At 39.8% G+C, this 16,085-nt stretch overlaps 1 protein-coding gene and 1 pseudogene across 27 annotated transcripts in view; one reads left to right on the top strand and one right to left on the bottom strand.

Annotated features, from left to right (window-relative positions):
* Window positions 1–16,085, top strand: part of WDPCP (WD repeat containing planar cell polarity effector) — a 378,644-nt gene that overhangs the window by 230,973 nt on the left and 131,586 nt on the right. For 26 of the 27 annotated variants that reach the window (XR_007918239.2, XM_051842843.2, XM_017340735.3 and 23 more), the window contains one exon: window positions 9,544–9,607. Coding sequence is in view for 25 of the 27 variants with exons in the window: in XM_051842843.2 (XP_051698803.2) it covers window positions 9,544–9,607 (64 nt within the window). In the remaining 2 variants the exon portion in view is untranslated. Of the gene's footprint in view, window positions 1–9,543; window positions 9,608–12,321; window positions 12,497–16,085 lie in introns of those variants that run through there. The other variant, XR_007918238.2, reaches the window with a different exon arrangement.
* On the bottom strand, window positions 10,509–12,233 carry LOC138848607 (interferon-inducible double-stranded RNA-dependent protein kinase activator A pseudogene; annotated as a pseudogene).

Consider the following 16,085-nt stretch of genomic DNA (forward strand, 5'->3'; position numbering starts at 1 on the left):
GGGTTTGGTTTGCAGTTTTTTTTTTTTTTTCCTAGATCCTTAAGGTGCACATATAGCTCATTTATTTGGTGCTTTTCTAGTTTCTTGATATAGGCACCAATTGCTATAAACTTTCCTCTTAACACTGCTTTTGCTGTATCTCAAAAATTTTGGTATGTTTATATTGTCATCTTCATTTGTTTTCAGAAATTTTTTGATTTCTCTTTTGATTTTTTCTGTGACCCACTGTTCATTCAGTAACATGCTGTTCATTCTCCATTTGTTTGCATATGATGTAGAGATTCTTGAGTTGTTGTTTTCCAGCTTCCTTGCTTGTGGTCTGAGAAGCTGCATGGTATGGTTTTGATTTTTTTGAATTTGCTGAGACTTGCTTTATGGCCTAGAATGTGATCAAGCCTATAGAAAGTTCTGTGTACTAGAGAGAAATATGTGTACTCTATGGCTGTAGGGTAGAAGATTCTATGAGATATGTGCTAGGTCTATTTGGTCTATGGTGTCGATTAACTCTGTTGTTTCCTTGTTGATTTTCTGTCTTGTTGATTTGTCTGTTGCTGAACGTAGTGTATTGAAGTCCCCCATTACTATTGTATTTGAGTCTATATCTCCCTTTAAATCCATTAACATTTCCTTTAAATAGTCAGGTGCCCTGTAGTTAGGTGCATATACATTTATAATAGTAACATCTTCCTGTTGAATTGATCCTTTGATCATTATTTAGTGTCCTTCTTTATCTCTCCTAATGATTTTTGTGTTAAAGTCTATTTTGTCTGATATTAGGATGGCCACACCAGCTCTTTTTTGGTTTCTGTTAGCATGGATTATCTTTTTCTATCCTTTCATTTTCAGTCAGTTAGCATCTTTGTTGGAAAGATGTGTTTCTTATAGGCAGAAAATATATGGGTTTTCTTTTTTATCCATTCAGCCAGTTATTTAACTGGGAAGTTGAGACTATTTACATTCAATGTGACTATTGTTAAGTATCGACTTTGCCCTGTCATGTTTCTGTAATTATTTCTGTTTATGTACTTTGGATTTCATTTGTTTTTTTTGTTTGTTTGTTTGTTTGTTTTTGCTGGGTAATTTTCTGCATTCATATACTTTTGTAGTGATGTTCCAGTTTCTGTGTGTAGAACATCTTTGAGCATCTTTTGTAGAGCTAGGCGAGTAGTTACAAATTCTTTCAATTTCTGTTTGTTGTGGAAGATCTTTACTTTTTTTTCATTCATAAATGAGAGTTTTGCAGGGTATAATATTCTGGGTTGACGGTTTTTTTTCTCTTAGGACTTGGAGTATGTCTCGCCATTCTCTCCTTGCCTGTAGGGTTTGTGATGAGAAGTCCAGGGTAATTTTAATTGGGTTTCCTCTAAATGTGATTTATCATTTCTTTCATGCAAATTTTAGGATCTTTTCTTTATGTGTTGCAGAGGAGAGCTTTTCCACTATGTTTCAAGGTGAAGAGCTTTTCTGGTCGTGTCTATTGGGAGTTTTGTGTACTTCCTGAATTTTTTCTCCAGAAGAAGGAAGTTCTCTTGTTATTTCATTAAGAAGGCCTTCTAATCCTTTCTCTGTTTTGATGCCTTCTGAAATTCTTTGGATCTATATGTTGCATTGTTTGATAGAATTTTGCAGCTCTCCAACCATGTTTTTCAGTTTCCTGATTTCTTCTTGTGTTTGGTCTCACTGTGTTAATTCCAGAAATTTGTCTTCTAGTTCTGATATTCTTCTGTTTCATTTATTCTATTATTGAGACTTTCCACTGTATTTTTTATTTGATCTACTGAATTCTTCGTATCTAGTATTTTATTCTGACTTCTCTTCAATATCTCAATTTCTTGGGAACACTTTTTATTTAGATTGTGAATTTGTTTCTGATTGCTTCTAAGTAATCTGATGGTTAATTTTCTGAATTCCATTTCTGGCATATCCTCAATCTCTTCTTCAGTTTCTGTTGTTCAAGAGGAGATGTAGTGTTCCTTTCTGGGGCTCATATTGTCTTCCTTAGTCTTATTAAAGTTTTTCCCTTTGTTTTTTGGCATTTCCGGTTGCATTAATTTTTAATATGTGTCTTGGTGTTTGTGGTGAGATTTCCCTCTGCTATGAGTTGCTGTGTGTCTGTGCATTGTTAGTGGAAACATGCAGCCCTGCTTCTGAAAGTCCTGATCACTTCTTGATGGTGATGCATCCAGATAGCAGAGCACTGGTACTCTAAGCCTCACCTACTTGGGCCAGGCTCTGGTGTCTGAAACGAGCTAGAGATTTCAATGTTTAGAACTTCTCTCCATGTACAGTTGCTCTGGTAGTGGTGGGGAAATTACTTTGAAATGTTGTGATCCTCGTATCCTGGGTGGGGTGGGGGGTGTTGTGAAGTAGCCCCCTGTAATTGATGACCGTGTGCTTGGGAGGCAAATGTGGTAGCACCCTGTTTATATTCAGAGATATAAACAGACAATATGGCTTCTCCCAGCTCACTGCAAGTCCGGTTGCGGAGAGGGGGAGATGTGGATGGGCAGGAGTGTGCCCCACTTCTCCGTCCATTCACCTGTTCTTCCCCCTTGGAACTTCACACACTTCACCTGGCTCTCCTGCAGCTGCTAACTGCAGCTCCGTGGACTTGCGACCTCGCATCTCACCTGGTCTGCTGGGGGATGGGAAGGGTGTGGCGTCAGTATGCCCCTTCAGCTTTGCCACTGCACCTCTGCTGTGCCTCTGTGACTCTTTGCTCCCTCTGAGTGGCCATGCTCAGTCTCTGCTGAACTCCTGGGCTTCTCCTTGGGAAACTCTTGAGGCTCTGTAGCCAGTCTGTATCCCCTTTCCTTAATTAACTATCTGTTCCCCCCCCCCCCCCGGGACTCAGAACATCCTCTTGCTATCTTGGCTCTGCCTCCCCATCCTTTCATAATGATGACTGTATTTTTTAAAAGGTTTATTTATTTATATATTTGAAAGAGTGAAAGTGAGAGAGAGAGAGAGAGAGTGAGAGAGAGGTCTTTTATCTGTTGGTTCACTCCCCAGCTGGTCGCAATGGCAGAACTGCACTGATGCAGAGCCAGAAGCCTCCTCCAAGTCTCACACAGGTGAAGGGGCCAAGAACTTGGGCCATCTTCTACTGCTTTCCCAGGCCATAACAAAGAGCTAGATTGTAAATGGAGCAGCCGGGACGCAAACCTGCACCCACATGGGATGCCGGCACTGCAAGTGGCAGCTTTATCCACTGTGCCACACCACCGGCCCCTGACTGTCTTTCTGTGTTTCTTTATGTAGCACATCCTTAAGGGTCTTTAGTAATGCTGGACAAGTGGTAACAAATTCTTTGAATTTCTGTTTGTTATGGAAGATCTTTATTTCACCTTCATTCACAAATGAGAGCTTTCCTGGGTACAATATTCTGGGTTGACAGTTTCTTTCTTTTAAGACTTGGACTGTGTCTCTCCATTTCTCCTAGCCTGTAGATTTTCTGATGAGAAGTCAGCTGTGAGTCTAATTGGAGATCCTCTGAAAGTAGTCTGACATTTCTCTTGTGTGCTTTTTAGAATCTTCATGTTTTGCTGTTGAAAGTTTGAGTACAATGTTCAGTGGTGAAGATCTTTTCTTGTCACTTCTTGTAGGAATTCTATGTTCTTCATGTATTTGGATGTCTTTCTTTCTCCAGATGAGGGATGTTTTCTGTAATTATTTTACCTAATAGACCTTTTAATCTATTCTCTCTTTCCACACCTTCAGGAACTCCTAAGACCCATATGTCGGGTCATTTGATAGTATCCCATAAATCTTAACATTTTTTAACTTTTCTAACTTCTTTTTTTTTTAGCCTGAGATATTTTCAAAGATTTGACTTCTAGCTCAGATATTCTTTCTCTGCCTCCCCAAGTCTGTTGTTAAGCTTTTCAGCTGTATCTTTTATTTGACCTTTTGAATTCTTCATTTATAATATTTCATTTTGGTTTCTCTTAAAAATCTAAATTTTATGGGAAAATTTTTCTTCCATATCATATATGTATTTCCTGAACTCATGAATTTGCTTCTCATTGCTTCTGAGTAATCTTGTGATCAATCTTTTGAATTCATTTTCAAGCATTTTATCAATCTCTTCATCGCATTTCAATATTGCAGTATTGTGTTCCTTTGTGGAAGTCATGTTGTCTTCCTTATTCTTTTTTTTTTAATTTCTGCATTAGTTTTAGGCATTTGTGGAGATATTTGTTGGTTTTTTCCTCTGATGCCTTTTATCTTTGATTACCTCTGTAGCTTAGTGGAGTGTCTACTCTTTCAGTGAATATCCAGTGACATGTGCTAGGTTTGGCCAGGGAGCTCTAGTCAGTGCTCCAGGGTGGGATAAATATCCAAGGTGACACCTAAGTTTGGTGTGGTAAATCTGTTGCAGCAGAGGGAAGGTATGATCACCTCTCTTGGCATAATCACACCCTCACCTCTTCTCTTCCATGGTGATCAATGCATTCGGTTAGCCCATAGTTGATGCAGTACTCCCCTACACTATAGCATGAACCACAGAAAGGATCTGTGCACTCCATAGTGTAAGCACAGATCACACTGCAGTGACCCCCACCCCAGCAGTCTGGGAACTCTGAGCCTCTGATGCCACACGAAGTGATTACCCAAAGACCCAGCTACACCCTGCATCCTATTATACAGTCACAGAGTTCCAACCATCTCAGTGCACAAGGCTCTCACAGTTATGGGGTACAGAGGATCCACTCCACCACACTAGCCTGTCCAATCCATGGAGGAAGCAGAGACATTTCCAGTGCTAGCTGCCTGTGGGTGCTCCACCTGGTGGTTTGAGCCCAGAGCCTGTTTATGTTCAGAGGCTGAGAGCACCTCACAACCCTACATGGGTGCTCAGCCCCCATCAATCCTCCTAGCCAGACTCAAAGTCAGTGGGAAACATGGATTTTTCCCTCTGGCAAAATCCCCTGATCACACACATGTACAACAGCCACCACAACCACAACTGCTGTCAAAATGGTGCCTCATCGCCGCCAGTTGCCAGGCATGCACACAAGAGACTGCAGTTGCTACTGCTGTCAAAAGCGCACTTTCTTGACACTAGTTTTTGGGCATGCACTGGAGCCTTCACAGCTGCCACTGATGTTAAAATTGTACCTTCTCACTGATGGTTGCTGGGAATCTTTGTGAGGACATGAGAAGAAAGAAATTTGCCCTTTTTTTGCTGGGTTAGGCGGGTACCCTGTCCCCCATTACAGTTTCTGGCCACATTCAAAGACTTGCTCCACCAGACTCTCCCTCTAGCATATTACCAGTGGCACAGGCTGCTGCAGTCTGCTCTCCCCTTGGTCTCCAAAGCTGGCACTTCCTCCAGCTCTCAGCTGCAGGGATTGTGTCTTGTGTCTGTGTTCATTGCTGTGGGTCTACACCTTCCTTGATAATTCGTGGTATTCTTCCTCCTTCTGTAGAATTTCCACTGCAGATTTCTCTCCAATTCTATCCTGGGAATGTACTTCCTCCACTTTTTTTGTTACTATTTTCCCCTTGCCTGAATCAGTACGTCATTTCCCTGTTTGGCCATCTTGGAACTATACACACACACACACACACACACACACCCTATATATATGTATATATACCATATATATATATATATATATATATATCCTATATCTATCTATCTATCTATCTATCTATCTATATATTTTTTTTGACAGGCAGAGTTAGAGAGACAGAGAGAAAGGTCTTCCCAATCCGAAGCCAGGAGCCAGGTGCCTCCTCCTGGTCTCCCATGCAGGTGCAGGGCCCAAGCACTTGGGCCATCCTCCACTGCCTTCCTGGGCCACAGCAGAGAGCTGGACTGGAAGAGGAGCAACTGGGACAGAATCCGGTGCCCCAACCAGGACTAGAACCCAGAGTACTGGTGCCGCAGGTGGAGAATTAGCCTAGTGTGCTGTAGCGGTGACCAGAACCCTATATATATTTTTAAAAAGATTTATTTATTTGAAAGGCAGAACGGTCAAATGAGAGATAAATGCTGAAAAAACAGGAGAGCGAGATCTTTCATCTGTTCATTCACTCCCCAGTACCCACAAGGGCCCATGCTGGACCAAACTGAAACCAGGAACCTGGAAACTCTATCCATGTCTCCCACATGGGTAGTAGAGACCCAAGTACTTGGGCTGTGATCCACTGCATTCCAAGGGTGCATTACTGGGAAGCTGGAATCAAAGCAGAGTGACTGGGACCCAAACCAGCACTCCGATATGGGATGCATCTGTCCCAGGAGGCAGCCCAAGCTACTGCAGCATAACGCCTGCCCCTACTCTGTTTTTTAATCTTCTTTTTCTTCTGTGTATACATCTGTTAGTTCACTAATTCTTTGTGTCATTTAATTTTAGTGATTAAATTACATTTCTTTTTTTTTTTTTTTTTTTTTTTTGTTTTTGACAGGCAGAGTGGACAGTGAGAGAGAGAGACAGAGAGAAAGGTCTTCCTTTGCCGTTGGTTCACCCTCCAATGGCCGCCGCGGCCGGTGTGCTGCGGCCGGCGCACCGCACTGATCCGATGGCAGGAGCCAGGAGCCAGGTGCTTCTCCTGGTCTCCCATGGGGTGCAGGGCCCAAGCACCTGGGCCATCCTCCACTGTACTCCCTGGCCACAGCAGAGAGCTGGCCTGGAAGAGGGGCAACCGGGACAGAATCCGGCACCCCGACCGGGACTAGAACCCGGTGTGCCGGCGCCGCTAGGCGGAGGATTAGCCTAGTGAGCCACGGCGCCGGCCGTGATTAAATTACATTTCTAAATACTCTCTTTTGGGGGCCATATTATAGCGTAGTGTGCTAAGCCTCTGCCTGTAGTGCTGCCATTCCATATAGTACCAGTTCTAGTCCTGGCTGCTCTTCTTCTGATCCAGCTCTCTACTCAAGGCCTGAGAAACGGTGGAAGATGGCCCAAGTGCTTGGGCCTCCATACCTACCTGGGAGACCCAGAAGAAGCTCCTAGCTCCTTACTTTGGATCAGCTCAGCTCCAGCCATTGTAGCCATTTGAGGAGTGAACCAGCAGTTAGAAGATCTTTTTGTCTCTCCTCTCTCTCTGTAACTCTACCTCTCAAATAAATAAATAAAATCTCTTAAAATAAAAGTTCTCTTTTATTCTTCTTACCTAATAATTTTTATTGGTTCATATTAAATTCTTGTTTTCATTATTACATAATTTATTTCTTTAAACATTTTATGCTTGGGTGACAGTGTTATGGTGCAGTAGGTTAATTGCCACTTGCAACACCAGCATCCCAAATAATAGTGTTGGTTCAAATCCCAGCTGCTCTGCTTCTGATCCAACTCCTTGCTAGTGTAACCTGGGAGGCAGCAGATGATGATTCAAGTACTTGGGTTCTTGCTACGTACAGAGAAACCTGGATGGAATTCTGGACTCCTGGCTTGGCCTGGCCCATCCTCAGCCGTTCTGGCCATTTGGGAAGTGAACCAACAGGTGGAAGATCTCTTTCTCTCTGTCCTGCTTTCTATCACTCTGTCTTTTGATTAAATAAAACTTTAAAAGTAAGTATTTTAGGCTAAAATGTTTTATGTTCAGACTTTAAGAATTCAATTTACTGAAATCCCTGAAGATCTAATTTTTTAAAAAAGAAATTTTCTTGTGTTTTTGATGGTTTTGTGAATTCATATTTGTTTGATTTTAATTTATGATAATCCTTGGAAATTTTTATCAGAAAAACTTTAATGCAAATATGAATATTTGTTTCTAAGTTGGAGACACTATAAACTTGGGTGACTTTTATCTTTTAACTTACTCCAAAGTCTTGAGTTTAGACTCTGAACTTAGATGAATCAGAAGCTTGACCACCTTTGCATTGAGAGTTATTTAGGGCTTAGTCTCCTGAGAATGACAGACCTTGGAGTAGCTTTATCTTTTTGCTTTCCTCTCCTTATTTGCTGTCTATTCAGGAATTCTTAACTCTGGTTTGTATCAAGGGATTTTGTTTGGTTGGGTCTTTATGGTTAAGGATGTCATACCCTTAGATATTTCTCTACTTGTTTTCAGTCCTGTGATAATCTTTAAAGTACATTTTATAAACAAAGCAGTGGGAACTCCTTTTGTTATTTTTCGTTCTCCATGCTGCTATGTGTCTGTGTCAGTTATTCCATTTTATTGATAATATCTATCATTACTTCTCACCTAGAAAGAAGAGCACATTGCAGTGTATCCCCCTTAATTTACTACTTTTCAATTTCTTTTTTTTATTTAGTAAATATAAATTTCCGAAGTACAGTTTATGGATTACAATGGCTTCCCCCCCCCCATAATTTCCCTCCGACTTGCACCCCTCCCATCTCCTGCTCCCTCTCCCATTCCATTCACATCAAGATTCATTTTCAATTATCTTTATATACAGAAGATCGATTTAGTGTATATTAAGTAAAGATTTCATCAGTTTGCACCTACATGGAAACACAAAGTGTAAAATACTGTTTCAGTACTAGTTATAGCATTAATTCACATTGAACAACACATTAAGGACAGAGATCCTAAATTGACATTCTTGTTTATGGCATCACTAATCACCCTAGGCTCTTGTCATGAGTTGCCAAGGCTATGGAAGCCTTTTGAGTTCGCCGACTCTGATCATAGTTAGAATGGAATGGAGAGGGAGCAGGAGATGGTAGGGTTGCAGGCGGGAGGGAAGTTATTGGAGGAAAAAGCCATTGTAATCCATAAGCTGTACTTTGGAAATTTATATTCATTAAATAAAAGTGAAAAAAGTGAAAAAAATAATATTTACAAGGCTCTTTAAAAACAGATTCATTGACTTATTCATTTATTTATTTGCAAGGCAGAGTTACAGAGAGAAAGATAGATCTTCCCGCTCACCAATTTACTAGTTCACTCCCCAAATGGCTGCAACAACCTAGGCTGAGCAAGGCCATAGCCAGGAGCCTGGAAATTCATGCAGGTCTCCCAGGCAGGTGGCAGGACCCTAGGCATCTGGGTGGGTCATCGTGCACTGCCTTCCCTCACACATTAGCAGGAAGCTGAATCACAAGCAGAGCAGCAAGTGCTCAAACTGGTGCTCTGATTTGGGATGCCAGTGTTGGAAGCTGCGGCTTAACCCTCTGCACCACAACTCTAGCCGTATTCCAAGATTTGATTTCTTAACTTTTACCTAAGAAACACAAAACTATATAATTGTACAATTCATTCATTGGTCTTATTCTATATTTTCAGTACACCCATACGTTTCTCTTATAAAACACAATCAAGTGAAAATTATGATAAACTTATTTTCTAAGCTATCATTTCACCACCTTCAACAGTGTCTACTTGAGGTTATGCTCATGAAAAATTACACTGAAGACCTCCACAGGGCTGTGCCACAGCTCCTTCTGAGTGCAGTAACATTTCACATATACAAGATCATAACAGGCCAGTTTGAAAATGTTTTTCCCATTGGAAAAATGAACGGTATTATATAAATACATTAAATAAACAGGTTTCTCCTTTTATATAGTTTTTTTTTTCAAAACTAATATCTATGCAACATTTCTTTGCTCCTTCTAGGCACCAGAGATTTGAAAAGGCATTCCTGCTAGCTGTTGACATTGGTGCACGTGACCTGTTTATGGTGAGTCCTCAAAGATGATTTTGTCCTTTAGTTCTAAAGCTGAGTAAGTTGTCAGCCTCTGTGACCATTAAAAAGGATTAGTGTCATTTGCAGCCTTAGACACATGGTGCGGAAGCATTATCCCATCTTGGCTTGAAGCTTTGCCTTCGTGGAACTAGTCAATAGCCATCTAGTATCTTTTGACTGGTTGACATTTGGCTTGCCAGGGTCCAAAGGATCTTTTATGTTTTCTAAGAATTTATAATTCTTGAACTTTTCTCCTCATGTTCCTTCTTGTGAGAATTTGACACCTTTCTGTCTAATACGCTTAAATGTCTTTCTAATCTGTTCTGAAGAAATGCAGCTTCAGAAATCAACATAGGGCAAACAGAGAGCCCCATAGACTTTGGATGTGCTCAGACCTTCCCTTAGATTTTAGTAAGAAGGAACAAATTACAAATGTCTTCACTTAAAGCAAACCACAGTGCAAAGTGGATCTAAGAGGTTCTAAAGGAACACACATTATAGTTCTCCCATATATTAACTGGAGAACCAGTACCTTACAGATCTGTGTATTCTGTATCAGCTTCTTGTTTGCTGAGATCTTCCACAGAATGGCACAGTGATGTCAGATGAATAAAAGCAGGATCCTTTCCTGATTTTCCAGCATATTCTGCTCCACAGGATTTCTGCTGTTATCAAAGAAACACTGGAACAAAAGCTTCTTAAATGCAAGAAAACTGTAAAGGCTGTATGTTCTCCACAATGAAGTAGATTTTTTTTTAAAAAAGACTTAATTATTTGAAAGTCGCAGCAAGAGAAAGAGAGAGAGAGACAGTGTTTTATCTGCTGGTTCACTCTCCAGACTGCTAAAGCTTCCCAGGACAGTGATATTATTGTTTTGACCTGGGGTCTGCAAATTTTTTCTGTAAAGGAGCAAGTAGCAGATATTTTAGATTTCACAAGCCATTCAGTCCCTTGTGCAGTGCTCAGCTCTGCCACTGCAGAACAAATGCCGTCATAGGCAATACATAAACAAATAGTTTGATAATGTTCAAGAAAACATTTTCATATGAGTATGAATATAAATATGAAATAATAGAATTTTTAAGTGTGAAGTAGTACAGTTCTTGTTGTTTTTTTTTTCCCAAATATCAAAACTGAAAAAAAGTACTGTGAATCTAAATCAGATCTGGCCACAGTCTGCTGACTCCTTATTTAGCATTACTTCCTAGGCTGTAGTGTGGAGAAAATATTGAAAAGAGACAAGTCTTTTAGGTAGAATATAAAGTACATAAAAAAGTGGGTCCTTCCAGCCACATTCCCTCAGGTACAGGACCTCATACTGAACTTTTCTGTCAGTAATCTCTTTAATGAAATGAACAGAGTCCCATTATCACAACTGCTCTTCATCACATAGATTCACATACATAGCAGACCAATCATGTTCCCTGAAATGTAAGTTAGTACTGTCTCTCAACCCTCTAATTCTAAGGATTTTCTTCAAATTCTTTGCATGAAGCCTTAGACAAAGAAGAGTTTAAGCACCAGTAAGATGACTGTTACTAGCAGTTTTGTTTCATCATAATCATTGTCAGCAGTTTATTCCTCCTGTGTGCGTGGCAATGTAAAATGGGGACTACACTCTGCCTTTTAGCACAATTGAAACATATAGTACAGGAAATAACTAGATTTGGAGTGTTAATGCAACCTATGAAAAGATTTAGAAACAACACACAAACTTAACATTACAGTATATGTTTTCCTAGGGAAGGCTTGAGAGAGGATACTTTTTATGTGCTCTCAAGAATTTTCTAAATGGTTCCAGTAGTACTTTCTTTCTGCTGTTAGGTTTAAAAAAAAAATAACTACTGCAGAGTATTATGGACTGCCTTACTTTGTACATGGCTATAGAGGCACCTGAGCCACGACAGACTGTGATGGAACTGGCTGACAGTTCAGTGACACATTGATAATGTTCGTTGGCACTTATTTCTTTTATATCCAAATATGTTATACTGAAACCTTGTTTGCTGGCAGTTTCACTAAGCAGCTGGATGTAATCTGTATTTGAAATACTAAAGAGACTTCTTTTCAATAAGTTGATCTTTTCCCCAGGAGAATTCCTCAAGGAGTGCCAAGTACATCCTAAAGAATATCCTATCACAGATTTGTTAAAGAAATGTGCTTCTCTGAAGAAATATTTGGCAAGAAATTTCTCAGCAGCATTTCTTTTGGCTTGCTTTTTGACATCTTCTTTCCAGTTTCCATAAATGACTCTAGCCTGCTAGTTGTGGTATATTATTTCTTATGAGCAGGTTCTGCCTCCTGGAAAAGGGTGTATTCAGGAAGTCTCCATACTTGATGAATGGCCAATTCTGGTAATGACCAATGGGATTAAACTGGTGCTATTGTTGCTTAGAAGGTTCCAGAACTCCAAAGCAAATGCTTGCATTCATATATATATATATGAATATACTATTTTATATATCTATTAGAAACAACACACATCTTTTTATATAAAGATTAATTGGTTAGTTAATTAATTTGAAAGAGCTATAGGAAAAGACAGAAAGAAAGAGAAAGAGGTATCTTTCATGTGCTGGTTAACTTCCAAAATGGCCTCAATGGCCAGGGCTGGGCCATGGCGAATCCAGGAACCAGAATCTTCATTCAGGTCTCCCATGTAGGTGCAGAACCCCAAGTACTTGTACCATATTCCTCTGCTTTCCTAGGCACATTAGCAGGGAGCTGGATTGGAAGTGGAGCAGCCAGGACTTGAACCAGTGACCTTATGGCATGCCAGTTCTGCAGATGGTGGCCTAACCTGCTGCGCAACAGCACTAGCTCCTATGTTTTTATATTTGAGAGACAGAGCTCTCATCTGCAGTTTACTCTCTAAATGCCACGGTGAGTAAGGGTGTGAAGCCAGGAACTGGGAACATAATCCAGGTCTCCATATAGGTGGCCCGACCCTAATGACCTGCATAATCACTAGTGCCTCTTAAAGTCTACATTGGCAGGAAGCTGGACTCAGGAGCTGGAGCTGAACCCAGGGACTCCAGTGTGTGATGTTGCCATACTAACCCAGGTTCTACCTGTTAAGCCAAATGCTCACCCTTGGCTTTCAAAATATTTATGGAAGCCTCCGTAGCTCTGTGCTTTGGCAGATTGTTCTACCTTCACCTGTGAAGTTTTTGTTACCAGTGGTTACTCTGAAGGTGAAAGTGGGCATGCATATTTTCACATAGAATCTTTTACTTTCTTAAGTCAGAATGTTCTTGGTTCTCACCATATTCATACAGCATGAGTTGTTTCTCTTGGCCTAGCTGTAGCCATCTAAATGTTCATCCGTGTATCACAATGACTGTTCTTTGGTCACGGGAAGAAGGAATTGCTAGGCAGGATGAGAGGTGTTACACAGTAACATCCTTCCCTGGGTCCTCATTCCCAAGACCAGTGTTCTACTGCTGCCTTCTGACTGCCACCCTCCTTCCTTGCATCCCTATTGCCTCATATTGATTGATTTTTAAAAAAAATCTAGACTATTGATTCAATTCTAGGCTCTCTGTTTTTAGTTGTATGATTTTTAAAATTTTTATTCATATAAAGAAAGCAGGTTCTTGAATTCTATATGAATAGCTCTAAGAAGATAACCATACTTCCTCCCTCCCTCTCTCTGTATCAATACCCTGCTTCCTTCCTTTTTTTCTTTAATTTTTGCAAAATCATAATTTCAGTTTGCTCTATAAACACAGGCTTAATTCACCAGTAACCATAATAATAAGTAAAAGGTAGGAAGACCATGGTTCCACATGAGTATAACCATAATAATACATAAAAAGTACGAAGACCACATTTCCACAAGAGCTAAAAACAAGTCATATCACAAGATATCCATTTTATTGCTATATATTTTTGTATTTTATATTAATTGCCACATTAAGATAAAAACATATAATATTTGTCTTTTGGGGACTGGCTTATTTAAGCATAATGGTTTCCAGTCACATCCATTTTGTTGTAAAAACAGGATTTTGTTCTGTTTTATGCGTTAGTATCCCATGGTATATATATATGTCACATTTTCTTTTTCCAGTCATCATTTGTTGGACATTTGGGCTGATTGCATATCTTAGCTATTGTACAGTCAGCTGCAAGAAACATGAGAATACAGATAACTCTTTCATACATTTATTTAATTTCATTTGGCTAAAACCCAGGAGTGAGAGGCTGGATTGTATGATAACTCAGAACGTCCTAACTGTATTCTATAATGTTTGTACTAGTTTCCATTCCCTCCAACAGGGTATTAGGGTACCTTTTCCCCCCATCCTTACCAGCATTTATTGTTTTTGATTTTAGGGTAATAGCCATTCTAAACTGGGGTGAGGTGGAACCTCATTGTAGTCTTGATTTGCATTTCCCTGATGGCTAGTGATCCTGAGAAATTTTTTCTGTGTGTCTTGGCCATTTGAATTTCATCCTTTGAAAATGCCTGTTCATGTCCTTTGCCCATTACTTAACTGGATTGTTTGTTTTGTTGTTGATGAATTTCTTGAGCTCTTAATGGATCCTAGATATTAATCCTTTATCATCTGGGTAGTTTGCAAATATTGTCTCCCATTCTGTTGGTTCCTCTTCACTTTGTTAAGTGTTTTCTTGGCTTTGCAGAAAACTTCTTAGCTTGGTATAATCCCATTTGTCTATTTTGGGTTTGATTGCCTATGCTTCTGGGGTCTTTGCCTATGCCAGTGTATTGAAGAGTTTCCCTCATGCTTTGCTCTAGTATTTTAATGGTATTAGGTCATAGCTTTAGCTCCTTGATCCATTTAGAGTTGATTTTTTATAAGGTATAAGGTAGGGATTGTGTTCCACTCTTCTGCATGTGTAGATCTAATTTTTCCTGGCACAATTTGTTGAAGAGACTATCTTTCCTCCAGGGATTGATTTTAACTTGTCTATCAAAGATTAGTTGGTTGTAGATGCATGGATTAATTTCTGGGGTTTCTGTTCTGTTTTATTGGTCTACATATCTATTTTGGTACCAGCATCAGAATGTTAAGATTATAAGTGCCCTGTAATATATTTTGAAATCTATTGTGTATTGTGGTGCTTCTAGCTTTGTTTTGTTGTTTAAAATTCCTGTAACTATTCAGGGTCTCTTGTGTCTCCATATACAATTTTTTTAAAAGATTGATTTATTTATTTCAAAGGTGGAGTTACAGAGAGGCAGAGACAGACAGAGACAGAGAGAGAGATTTTTCATCTGCTGGTTCACTCCCCAAGTGGTTGCTATGACCAGAGTCGTGCTCATCCGAGGCCAGGACCCAGGAGCTTCCTCCAGGTCTCTCACAGGGTGCAGGGCCCTAAGGACTTGAGCCATCTCTACTACTTTCCCAGGCCACAGCAGAGAGCTGGATTGGAAGTGAAGCAGCCAGGTCTTGAACCAGCACCCATATGTGATACTAGCACTGCAAAATGGTGGGCTTTACCTGCTATTCCACAGCACCGGCCCCCTCCATATGAATTTTAGCATTTTTTCTGTGTCTGGGAAGAATGTCATTGATATTTTGATTGGGATTGCATTGATCTTTACATTGCTTTCAGTACTATAGACAGTTATATTAATTCTTCCAATCCCAAACATGGAAAGTTTTTCCATTTTTGTGTCTTCTATTTATTTTTTTTATGTGTTGTAAATTTCATTGTAGAGATCTTTTACACCCCTGGTTTATTTATTCCGAGGTATTTAAATTTTTTGTAGCTATTGTGTATGGTATTGATATTACAAGTTCCTTCTCAGCTGTGGCATTATTAGTATACATAAAGGCTATTGATTTTTATGTGTTGATTTTATATCCTACGACTTTACCAAACTCTCTTATGAGTTCCAGTAGTCTCTTAGTAGAATCTTTTGGTCCCCCCTATGTAGGATAATGCCATCTTCAAACTAGGATAGTTTGAGTTCTTCCTTTCCAATTTGTATCCCATAGATTCCTTTTTCTTTTCTAATGGCTTGGCTAAAATTATAGCACTATACTGAATAGCAGTAGTGCAAGTGGGCAACCTTGCCTGGTTCCAGTTCTTAGTGGAAATGCTTCCAATTTTCCACTATTCACTATGATGCTGGCTTTGGGTTTGTCATAAATTGCCTTAGTTTTGTTGATTAATATTACTTCTATATACAGTTTGCTTAAGGTTTTTGTCATGAAAAAGATGTTGAGTTTTATCAAATGCTTTCTCTGCATCGATTGAAATAATCATGTGGTTTTTATTTCTTCAGTTTATTAAATGTGACTATGGCCTTGTCTGAATAAGATCAGAGTTGGCGAACTCAAGAGGCTTCCATAGCCTTGGCAGCTCATGACAAGAGCCTCAGGTGATCACTGACATCATAAATAAGAGTGTCAGTTGTTAAATCAACAACAGGATTCACTGTGCGCACTATACTCGCGCCATTTTAGGATCTCTGTCCTTAATAGTGTTTGTACTATGC

Source organism: Oryctolagus cuniculus, chromosome 2, assembly GCF_964237555.1.
Source record: "Oryctolagus cuniculus chromosome 2, mOryCun1.1, whole genome shotgun sequence".
Lineage (NCBI taxonomy): Eukaryota > Metazoa > Chordata > Mammalia > Lagomorpha > Leporidae > Oryctolagus > Oryctolagus cuniculus.